This window comes from Nyctibius grandis, chromosome 2 (genome assembly GCF_013368605.1).
Source record: "Nyctibius grandis isolate bNycGra1 chromosome 2, bNycGra1.pri, whole genome shotgun sequence".
Classification (NCBI taxonomy): Eukaryota; Metazoa; Chordata; class Aves; order Nyctibiiformes; family Nyctibiidae; genus Nyctibius; species Nyctibius grandis.
This window is the reverse complement of record NC_090659.1, coordinates 69,203,400-69,215,604: the sequence shown is the minus strand read 5'-3', so window position 1 is coordinate 69,215,604 and position 12,205 is coordinate 69,203,400. Positions and strand designations below refer to the sequence as shown.

Genomic DNA, 12,205 nt, shown 5'->3' with positions numbered 1-12,205 from the left:
AAACTGAATAACTGACCTTTCTGTTAAAATGCAGTTTGTCACAAGATATTATGGTAGCTGTATTTGTTTCAATTTCTGTATTATACATGATTTGATTGTGCAGAAGAAGAAATTCCAACTATTTATTATGAGAGGACTCTCTAAACAGTAGTTTTCATCCAGAATGTAAACCCAAAGCATAGATAAAATCGAAGTCAACCCCACTCAATGGGAAATGGAGGGGAATTGCAAACATACTGTGCACACTGGATATAATTTTGGGGATGGAGAAACACAAGGCATGGCTATTTGTGGCTGAGAGAGTGTGGATGAATTATATTTATATATTTAAAATATATTGTGCATAGGCAATTATATGATGCATAGTTAAAATTCACCCTACCCGAGATTTTCAGAACTGCAGTTTTAGACTTAGTAGGGGAGTCATATCACATTTAATAGGCATAGTAAATCTAAATCACTGTGATTTGTGTAAAATATTTGCCCTGCAATTACAAGAAAGAACATGTGGCTTTTTAGATGACAGACTGTATATAATCACTCATAGAATCATAGAATCACAGAATGGTTTCTGTTGGAAGGGACCTTAAAAATCATCTAGTTCCAACCCCCCTGCCATGGACAGGGACACCTTTCTACCAGACCAGGTTGCTTAAAGCCTCATTCAACCTAGCCTTAAACACTGCCAGGGAGGGGACATCTACAACTTCTCTGGGCAACCTGTTCCAGTGTCTCACCACCTTCACAGTCAAGAATTTCTTCCTAATATCTAATCTAAATCTACCCTCTCTCAGTTTAAAACCGTTACCCCTCATCCTATCACTATATGGCCTTGTAAAAAGCCCTCTGCCACTTTCCTGTAGGCCCCCTTCAGCTACTGGAAGGCTGCTAGAAGGTCTCCCCAGAGCCTTCTGTTCTCCAGGCTGAACAGCCCTAACTCTCTCAGCCTGTCTTCATAGGAGAGGTGCTCCAGCCCTCTCATCATCTTCGTGGCCCTTCTCTGGACTCGTTCCAACAGCTCCATGTCCTTCTTCTGTTGCAGGCCCCAGAGCTGGATGCAGTACTCCAGGTGGGGTCTCATGAGAGAGGAGTAGAGAGGGAGAATCACCTCCCTCAGCCTGCTGGCCACGCTTCTTTTGATGCAGCCCAGGATACGGTTGGCCTTCTGGGCTGCAAGCGCACATTGCTGGCTCATGTTGAGCTTCTAGTCAACCATCACCCCCAAGTCCTCCTCCTCAGGGCTGCTCTCAATCCATTCTCCACCCAGTCTGTATTTATGCTTGGGATTGCCCTGACCCACATGCAGGACCTTGCACTTGACCTTGTTGAACTTCATGTTGTTCACATGGGCCCACCTCTCAAGCCTGTCAAGGTCCCTCTGGATGGCATCCCTTCCCTCCAGCGTGTTGACCACAGCACACAGCTTGGTGTCATTGGCAAACTTGCTGAGGGCGCACTCAATCCCACTGTCCATGTCGCCATTTTATCTGACATATCTGCTATGTCATGTTTTATGTGTTTTAACTTTGAGTAAACAATACTTAACAATTTAATTCCTTATGCCATTTTAGGTCTTTGTTGACTAAATATAGGGAAATTTATAGAATATTTCTGGCATTTTTTCACAACTCCAGACACCGTACAAGAAGTTAACATAAAATGAACCTCACTGGCTTACAGAGTAATGAGTACAGCATTTGCTGGTGCCTTTCTTTGTGCCTGCTGGTCATAGATAACTCAGTACAGTGTGATGTTCTAAACCAGAATGAATAACTAGTTTAATTTTTCACAGTAAGAATGGGTCTCCCGGGAACAGATTTTCAATACACAAGCAAACAATTTATAAACATGAATATCACAATCCAGTTAAAAACATAATAACTAAAAAGTCATTAATTTGTTTTGATTTAAGTACAAAACCTTACCATTAGCTCTGGGCATCTTGACTATTATTTAAAATAGTAATACATAATTTATAATCTACCAGCACAGCACATGATAAAACTGATGTCATTTTTCAGACAGTAATTTAAATATCCACTAAATATTTAACGCCTACATCTTAAACCTATCTTACCTAAATCTTGAGTTGCTCCATAACTCTAACAAATACTCTTTGCAGTATTTGTAACACTCTGTAGGGGACTAGTTGATAGTACTTTTGAGAAAAAGATGATTTATTCATGTACACTGACACCTTTTTTTTTTTTTTTGAGCATTTTTGGTATATTTGTACAAGTGTAACATTGCAAACTGTATCACAACTATGCAAGAAAATTTCAGGTTGGAGGAAGATAATTCCTTTTCCAGAGCATGAGTAAAGTGGTTTGTTTTTTTTTTTTACTTTGAACAATGAGAGTATCAGCTATGTGAACTACTGAAGTGTATCTGAGAGAATCAAACTTATCTAACAGTAAGTTGACAAATTGATTTAAAAAATCATTGGAACCCATGGAGAGCAATAGAATAAGCACAGTCGTTATCTTCTTGTAGAAATGCACAACAGCAGTACTACTTAATGTTATTGATTGGCACTGTCAATTATTTCCCGTGTTCCCCTGTGCAGAGAATTTATCAGTCACCTCCGGCTCTACAGAGTGTTTTACGGCGGCCTGGCTGATCAGCTGTGCGGTAATGAGTTGGCAGCTGCCGATGGACTCCCGTGTTGGAACGGAGAAGATGTTGTAAGAAGGTACCTTTCTGACTCACTTTTGTCTTTTCTTTTGTATTTCGTGTTTCTCTAAAGTAGCTTCCAACTCGAGTCACGTACGTTGTTTCCCAGGTATGTGTCAAGGTTAGTTCGAAAAACAAATCAGCATGGGTTTCCTTCTCTCAGGCTTCACCTGTAAACAGTAAAAAAAATCTCCCTGCATCTCTATTTTGACGAAAAAGAGAATTCTACTGTGTTTCAGACATCTCTCTTTCAAATTTATGGCACCTAAGTATATACTGGAAAAGAAGCTTGACTGGCATTTACAAATGAATGAAGAGAATTTAATTTGAGCTTGATGTCTATAAAATGCTCCTTTTAATACAGAGTGTGTGATAATAGACTCAAGCTATTTGCTTAAAACTTTCTCTGGCTCTGAAGAATAAAGTAATGTCTTAATCTATATGGTTTCTCAGGAGAGAGCTAAAACTTAAGACACAAAGATAAAGCATTTTAAAGGTGAAACACACGTATAGTTTTATGTATGCAGTAGCTTGGGAGACATCATTCAGCAGCAATGTCAAAGAAGAGATAATAATAAACTGCTATGCTCCTGGATGTGTATATCTGGAATCAATATATTTCACAGCTTACAAAACACTAGCATTTGTGAATGTCAGAAGGGTTTTCAGACAGATGATCTCTATGTTTTTGCTTTATTGCTCTCATCACCAAAACAAGTATTTCTCTGAGCAGGAAGTCCTTGTGATGACAGAGACCAAAATATTGAAATGTTCATTGAAATTATTTTTTTGTAAAGATCATGCTGTTAACACAGATGTATTAGTAGCTGGTATCAAAGGTCGTATCAAGGAAGGTGGCTAAAGGCTATGAGGTGAGTTAGTAAAGTGGGAGATAGCTGGTACCAAGCAGAAGGAACAGCAACAGCCTGCACCTTCAAGCATCTCTAAAAAGGTTAAGTAGGAGCTCGAATTTATTGATTAATGATTCCTAAGGAAACTTAATGGATACCCTTTCAGCAAACAGCTATGGGCCTACTTTTCTTTATCTTCTTGAGTAGTCCAGTACTTTGGCAGCACCAAGGCCCAGTGAGTGACTGACTGCCTTGGTAGTTTCATTGGGAATCTTTGTCCTAGGGTTTCAATGATCTTCTTAAGACGACATGTCTTTTCTTTAGATATCTATATTTGAGATTTAATCTCAACTGTACCTTCTGGCTTTTGTTTTGCTGCCCTTCCCCAAATGAGTTATACTATTCCTACCAAACATTTCAGTAACAATTTGAAGTTAGCATCTTGTAATTACAGATTTCCCAAGAACAAGGTTCTTGTATCATTACTTTTGGCTGCTTATAGTCTTACTATTGATATGTTATATCTTTTCAAACCTATATTATATGGTACTATTATATTTTAATTATTATTATATTATTATACTAACTGTATTTATACTATAATACTAGAATAGAATACAATAGAATAGAATAGAACAGAACAGAACAGAACAGAACAGAATAGACTATTATTTCAGTTGGAAGGGACCTACAATGATCATCTAGTTCTACTGCCTGACTGCTTCAGGGCTGACCAGAAGTTAGAGCATGTTATTTGTCCAAATGCTTCTTAAACACTGACAGGCTTGGGGCATTGACCACCTCTCTAGGAAGCCTGTTCCAGTGTTTGACCACCCTCTTGGTAAAGAAATGCTTCCTAATGACCAGTCTAAACTTCCCCTGACACAGCCTTGAACCATTCCCATGCATCCTATCACTGGGTACCTGAGAGAAGAGCTCAGCACCTCCATCTCCACTTCTCCTCAGGAAGCTGTAGAGAGCAAGGAGGTCGCCCCTCAGCCTCCTTTTCTCCAAACTAGGCAAGCCCGGAGTCCTTAGCTGCTCCTCATAGGACATTCCTTCCAGCCCTTTTACCAGCTTTGTTGCCCTACTCTGGACACATTCAAGGACCTTCACATTCTCTTTAAATCGTGGGGCCCAGAACTGCACACAATATTCAAGGTGAGGCTGCACCAACACTGAATACAGTGGGATAATCAACTCTTTTGACTGGCTGGTTGTGCTGTGTTCGATGCACCCCAGGATGCGGTTTGCCCTCTTGGCTGCCAGGGCACACTGCTGACTCATATTGAACCTATGGTTGACCAGCACCCCCAGCCCTTTCTGCAGGGCTGCTCTCCAGCCACTCCTCTCCCAGTTTATACTTGTGCTTAGTGTTACTCCATCCTAGGTGCAGAATACAGTATTTGGACTTGTTAAATTTCATGCCATTGATCATTGCCCTATGCTCCAGTCTATCTAGATCCCTCTGCAAGGCCTCTTGTCCCTCGAGAGAGTCAACAGCACCTCCCAGTTTAGTATTGTCAGCAAACTTGCTAATGGTGCATTCAACTCCTGCATCCAGATCGTTGATAAATACATTGAACAGAACTGGGCCTAGAATTGAACTCTGAGGAACACCACAGGTGACCAGTCACCAGCCAGATGTAGCCCCATTCACTACAACCCTTTGAGCTCTGCCCTTCAGACAGTTCTTCACACAGCGCACCGTAAACCTGCTCATCCCACAGCTGGACAGCTTGTCCAGAAGGATGCTGTGAGGAACAGTATCAAAAGCCTTATTAAATCCAGAAAAACTACATATGCTGCCTTCCCTTCATCCACTAGGCAGGTGACCTTATCATAGAAGGATATCAAATTAGTTAAACAGGACTTTGTGAACCCATGTTGGCTATGCCTGATGATTGCATTATTCTTTAAATGCCTTTCAGTAGCACTCAGTGTAATCTTCTTGACAGTTTTTCCAGGAACTGAGGTTAGGCTAACAGGCCTGTAGTTCCCTGGGTCTTCCTCATGCCCTTTTTGTAGACTGGAATAACATTGACTAGCTTCCAGTCAGCAGGGACTCCCCAGACTCCCAAGACCTTTGGTAGATGATCAAGAGTGGTCCTGCCGTAACATCCGCTAGTTCGTTCAGTACTCTGGGATGAATTCCATCAGGCCCCATGGACTTGTGAACATTCAGCTGATACAGCTGGTCCCTTGCAATTTCAGTATCCAGGAATGGAAAGTCATTGTTCCCACACTCATAGTCCTCTGACTCAGGGGACTGGGTAGCCCAAGGTCTATCAATATTATTAAAAACTGAAGCAAAAAATACATTGAAAGCCTCTGCTTTTTCTTCATTCCTGTTAGTCACATGACCATCTTCAACAAATATCAGTTCAATGTCTTCTTTAGACCTGCTCTTGCTATTAACGTACTTAAAAAAGCCCTTCTTGTTATCTGAAACAACACTGGCCAGCTTCAACTCTAATTGAGCTTTGGCCTTTCATGTCTTCTCCCTGCATACACAAACCACAGCTCTGTACTCTTTCTGAGAAACCTGACCTCGCTTCCAGAGATCATACAATTTGTTTTTCCTCTTGAGCTCCACGAGGAGTTCCCAATGCAGCCAAGCTGGTCTTCTGCCCCACTTGCTTGACTTATGACACAGTGGAATTGCCTGCCTCTGTGCTTCTAAAAGGTGGTTCTTAAAGATTCACTAACACTTATGGACTCCTAAGCCCTCAAAAGCAGATTTCCAGGGTACTCTGCTAAATAGCTCCCTGAGAAGCTTAAAGTTTGCTCTCCTGACATCCAGGGTAGCAACTCTGATGTCCTTTTTTCTCATTACACTGAAAATTTTAAACTCAACCATTTCATGATCACTGTGGTCAAGGCAGCCACCTACCATCACATCCCCCACATTCCTTCTCTATTCACAAATAGCAAGTCTAGGAGGGCATCTTTCCTCGTTGGCTCACTGAGTACTTGTGACAAGAAGTTGTCTCCTACAAACTACAAGAATTTCCAAGACCTGCTCATCTCAGCAGTATGATATTGCCAGTTGAAATCTCCCGTAAGGACAAGGGCTACTGATCCAGAAATTTCTCCTAATTCCCCATAGAATAACTCATCAGTGCTAGCATCCTGGATGGACAGTCAGTAGTAGGCACCCACTACAACATTTCCTTTGTTTTCAATTCCCCTAATCCTCACCCAGAGACTCTCAGCCACATCATCACTAACAGTAATGATACAGTTTGATATATATACTACACTGTTTGATTTGGTTGATTTAGACACTTCAGTCCTTTTATGGAAATGAAACATTCTACTTAATTCTAGACCATTGTGTCTTTTAAAAGCAATTTAATTTTACTAAAAATATTTAATTAATGCAATTTATTTGCTTGTGGTTCAACCTAAAGATATAACTGATGACAAAAGCACTATATCTTAAAAGTAAGACCACTTTGATATTAGTAACTTATAAATTTCCTTACTAAAATATTTTGGTTTTGTATGTTTATTTTTATATATATATTTTTCATATTTTTGGTCTGTAAATTTCAATGTTAACTTCGTGAAAGAGCTGACATATAGATAATATTTATATGTACAGAGCACTGATTAAATCCGGAAGAACAGGATACTCTGAGTTGCTCTAGGTTATCAACTGGAGCTGAAACCTGCAGATTAGTTCCTACATCTCAATACCTCTATTTGTACACTAAAAATATTGTGCTACATATTCTCCTGCTTCAGTAGCTGTATGAAGGTGCTCACATCTATCCTCTTCCTCCCCTTCATTTTGCCTTGTTACTTGGTCAAAATGTCCTCTGTTCAATTATTTTATTTGTTTATATTTGTTCTTTTGTAACTGAAGGGGAAAAAATCTTTCCTGTGCTTTGACTGAGATCAGGGATTTTTTACCATTGTTACTATTACAGAACTGTTAATCTAGGGGAAAATGGGCACTCTTCCTTTTGTGCTTAGTCACGTCTGTGTGCCTGCTATGAAAGTAAGGTACGTGTGACACAAGTGTGCAGGAGAGGAGCAAACACATTGGGCATGCGGTGCCTGGAGATTACTCTTGGTTATGGAAAGTCAAACTCAGCCTCAGAAGCATACTCAAACAAACAAATTCTGCAAATTCAGAAACAAGGAGGCTGTGTTTGAGCAAGAAAGGCTCCTGATCTGCCCCACAGATTGTGCTGGGAAATGACATTTGGAATGGATCAATGAACCAATCAGCTAGCGAAGAGTTCTAATGGGAGATGAGCAGCATCGGAAGTGATTGTGTTTGGGGATATTGTGAAAGGAAATGAAGATGTCAGGCTTTGGGAATGTGGACTGGAAGCAGCGAGCCTAACCACTGTGCAGGCAAACCAGATTAGAAGGGACTAGTAACATACAAAAACCAGGGTAAGCAATTCAAAATGAGCTTGATGAAACTCAGCCTGAACCCAATTTTAGCATTTTCAGGAAAACTGTGACATACTTGAGGAGTATTCCAAGAAGTATTATGAGATCAATCGAGAATCTAGGAAACTCAGCTTACAAAAAAAGAGTCAAAGAATTAGATGTGTTTAACTTGGAAAAGAAAAACTGTTAGCAGAAAATGCAAAGTGCAAACAGGCTGTTGCTAGGAAGAAGAAAAGTATCTATTATCTGCTTCCATGGTGGCTAGGACACACAACAAACATTTAAAATATATTCTGATTAAATATATAGGGTGAGTTTTCTAGTGGCAAGGATAATAAGGGACAAAAATAGGTAGTTTTGGGGTCCAGAGTTTGCCTGAAGGAGGGTGTTTAATAACAGACAAGGCAAGGCACTGAGAAATCATAGAATCATAGAATGGTTTGGGTTGGAAGGGACCTTAAAGATGATCTAGTTCCAACCCCCCCTGCCACAGGCAGGGACACCTTCCACTAGACCAGGTTACTCAAAGCCTCATCCAACCTGGCCTTAAACACAGCCAGGGAGGGGGCATCCACAACTTCTCTAGGCAACCTGTTCCAGTGTTTCACCACCCTCACAGTCAAGAATTTCTTCCTAATATCCAATCTAAATCTACCCTCTTTCAGTTTAAAACTGTTACCCCTCGTCCTATCACTATATGCCCTTATAAAAAGCCCCTCTGCCACTTTCCTGTAGGCCTCCTTCAGGTACTGGAAGGCTGCTATGAGGTCTCCCCAGAGCCTTCTCTTCTCCAGGCTGAAGAGCCCCAACTCTCTCCGCCTCTCTTCATGATGATGCAGCAAAAGCCGATTTTTCCTTAGAGATATGGAGATAAATTGGATAAGCTCTTAAAATCTCCCCCAGCCCTCTGATTCTGAATCTAGGATTATCTAAATCCTATGTTGCTCAACTTCTGTTGCCATGATCCCAGGATACTGTGACATTTTAGAAGCAATAACGACCTGAGCAGGCATTATCACTTTTATCTGTAAATACTGAAGAACACCTGAACCTGTACACTCACTCTCTTTTCTTCTTTTTTTCTTCCTCCCCGCCCACTAGTAAAGTAATAAATAAAGATATTGGTGAATTAATCTGTGCAGTGTTCCTGGAACAGGTAGGGGAAAGTCTGTATTGTTCAAATTAGTTAAATATATTTTATCTGTTTTGAGATTCTTCATCATTTCCATCTGGTTTTGCCTTGTATTTAAAAATCATATGCCATATCTGGTGATGACTGCAGTTTTGGGCCTGATATGGGAAAGCAATATCATAAGCTACATAATGCTGGTATGAGCATGTCAGGACCTGAAGAGATTGCAAAGACTGCTGTGTCTGTGTTTTAAAGCTGCAAGCAGCAATAAGCCCTGGAGACAGAAGTTAGATTTTTTTAAAAAAATTTTTGCAGTTCTTTCTCCTTTTCTGTGCATTTTTCTAAAGGAAGTAGTTCAAGGTTTGAACAGCTGTAATATCGTATCTCAGATAAATCTTACAGCCTTTGCCGTCTCTAATACCATCTAAGAGATTATCAAGCCTGGATGGGAAAGGGTCAGAAAAAGAAAAAGGGTATTATTGAAATGAAAGCTTACTTAACAGTTTACATTTCATGTGCTTCAGCTGTTTCCTTTTTGGGTTAAGTCTTTTCTGTCCTTTTTTTTTTTTTTTTTAAATCATAATGTCATGGCAATATAGCCCTTGATTCTGAAACTAGAAATTGTTCTGAATCTAACCTGTCACATGGTGTAAGCTCATGCTTTTATCAAAACTGAGACCAGAATCCCCAAATTCCTGTATTCACGTCAGACAAGATTGGTAGAGGGCAGGACTTTCAGGAGCAAGACTGCTCTCACAAGGTCCACATCACTGCAGAATGAGGGAGAGGATGTCTCAGAGGAGTCTTCAACTATATTACCCAATTGTGTGACTACAGTGGCCGGGCGTGAAATTCAACCCTCAGTTTTAAAGGTATAACTGAGTGCCATGATGAAGTACTTGGAATTTAGTGTTATAGAATTCATTACATTCAATGGAAAAAGAGGAATTGCAATTAGTAAGTTATGCACTACCAAAGCATACAAGAAGAATTGTATGCAACGGTTCAGAATTTCAGTGGCATCTTAGCATTAAAGCTAAAATAACGGGAATTGTGCAAATAGACTGAGATTACTCTCATTCATGAATGTAAAGTTGTTTAACTGACATTTATACAGTTTTGGTAGTCCGGACTGGATAAAAAATCCACAGAGGAGAGCAGAATATGTACTGTGCATCTTGAGATCGGTGATTCCACTGAAATAAAAATAGATATGAGAGAAGAAAACAGTAAAATTATGTGTTTTGAAGGATTCAAGAGCAATGGAGATTATTAAAAACATCTAATCAAGTTTGGAAGGAAGAGTTTCATATGAAACACATAGCTAAAGTATCCAAATTAAGAGGAATTAAACAGCATGATTGATTTTAATTGCTGAACGAGTTGTTAGAAAGTGATTATAATAAGCATCTATCATCAAATAAATGCTTAGCTTTAGCACAGCTCTTAGGCTGGGGAAGGGAATTTTCTCTTTTGATTCTTAAATATTCTGAAACAAGAGTACAATCCTGAATCTGTTCTTAGCCAACAAAAGAAGATAAATGGTGATATAAGGAGATCTAATTAATTGCTCATAGTTTTCTTCTATTTGAGCCAGTCATCACTTTATAACGAGGCAGAATGTAAACTGTCATCAAAGGCACCACTTGCCACCTATGCAAAAGATTTGCCTGAGCAACTTGAAATGTGGGAACAGCCCATTATGGCTCTTACTGCCTTGCCTAATATACTATTGCCAACAAGGACCAGCGACAGATGCATAGAGAAAAACAGTTGTAAATATGTGCTTCCTCACAATCTGCAAATTTGGCAATGCCTGACCCAGAACTGTGAATGTTCAGTCTTCCCATGAATTCATAAAACCTTAGCACCAATAGCATTCCACAGCGAGCTAACCAGAAGTTTTCAGATACCAAAACACTGAGTCAACTTAAGAGGTAAATGGTGGCTAAAGATATTTATAGGTTGAATGTTTGGTAAAGAAAATGAAAATTAAATAAATTGTTCAAATGCCTGAAATCTGAAGTATTTTTGTTTTGAATTGTTGCTGCCCCTTTAGGGATGTTTTGAAAGTCATGTCACCAACATATGACACCTGGACTGTAATGAAAAATCAGGTCATCTGGCCTATAAGAACATGGGGCTCCAAAGGTCCTCCCTGAATTCAGGAGGAATTTTTCATTACAGTTTACACATTTTCATTTGAAAAACTGCTGACGTCAGGGTATATTCGATAACTAATCAGCAACACCATTAGTTTTATCACTACCCCCTTCCCCCAATCACAAATAATTTCATATTTATCCTACTTTGCTTGTCAGAAGAATAAGAAGGGCTTATGATAGATTTTTCTGTGTCAACATAGAAAACAAAAGGCATTTCTATTTCTGGCATCAACATGTAATTGAATAATAAAAAAAAATTATGTTATTCTAGGTACTTGTTTTCTGGAGGTAACTTTTTGTTGCCTTTTCTTTTGAGAAACCTTGAATATTATTTTTAAGTTAGCTTAATGAATTTGGGAATTATAGTAGAGAATATAATCTGAACTATTTATTCCAGAAAAAGCAAAAATTAGAAGAAAGAAGGATACTGGCTTGATGATAGGTTATATAAAAAATAGGTAGTTTATATAAAAGCTGAAATTCAGATCCCCGTGTCAGCTGGTTTTAGGAGATCCAAGTCTGACATTAGGGGAAAAAATAAAATGGCATATGATCCCTTTGTTCATATTAATTATGGGGTTTGTTCTCTGTTTTGTCATGAGATATAAAAATAGAATAATTCTTGCTTTAATAATGGTAATATCAGTTCTCAATATATGCTTAGATAAATCTCATGACATTTCAGGATGTAATTTATTTAATTATGTAAAAGCAGCAAAATATGTATTGCATTTGATTAGCTCAGAATAAATGATCTGGTTTTCGTTTTGTTTGCTTGAGCAAACGCATAATTTTCTGTAGTGTTTGTCCTAGAGACATTTGAGTCATTTGTCATGCACAATGGGGGTTTAATACTGAGTGAATCAATTTTTATTAAGCTGGTAATAATTTCCAAAACGTATTGACTTTTAAATTGAAAAACATGATTAAAGCCCCGTTAAATAAATAAGAGCATTTATAAAGTCACAGAAGAC

General features: G+C 39.0%; 1 protein-coding gene across 1 annotated transcript in view; it reads left to right on the top strand.

The window, feature by feature from the left end:
• GPC5 (glypican 5) overlaps nucleotides 1-12,205 on the top strand; it is a 770,794-nt gene that overhangs the window by 160,208 nt on the left and 598,381 nt on the right. The window contains exon 5 of the mRNA XM_068395229.1: nucleotides 2,567-2,692. Within this exon, the coding sequence (XP_068251330.1) occupies nucleotides 2,567-2,692 (126 nt within the window). The remainder of the gene's footprint in view (nucleotides 1-2,566; nucleotides 2,693-12,205) is intronic.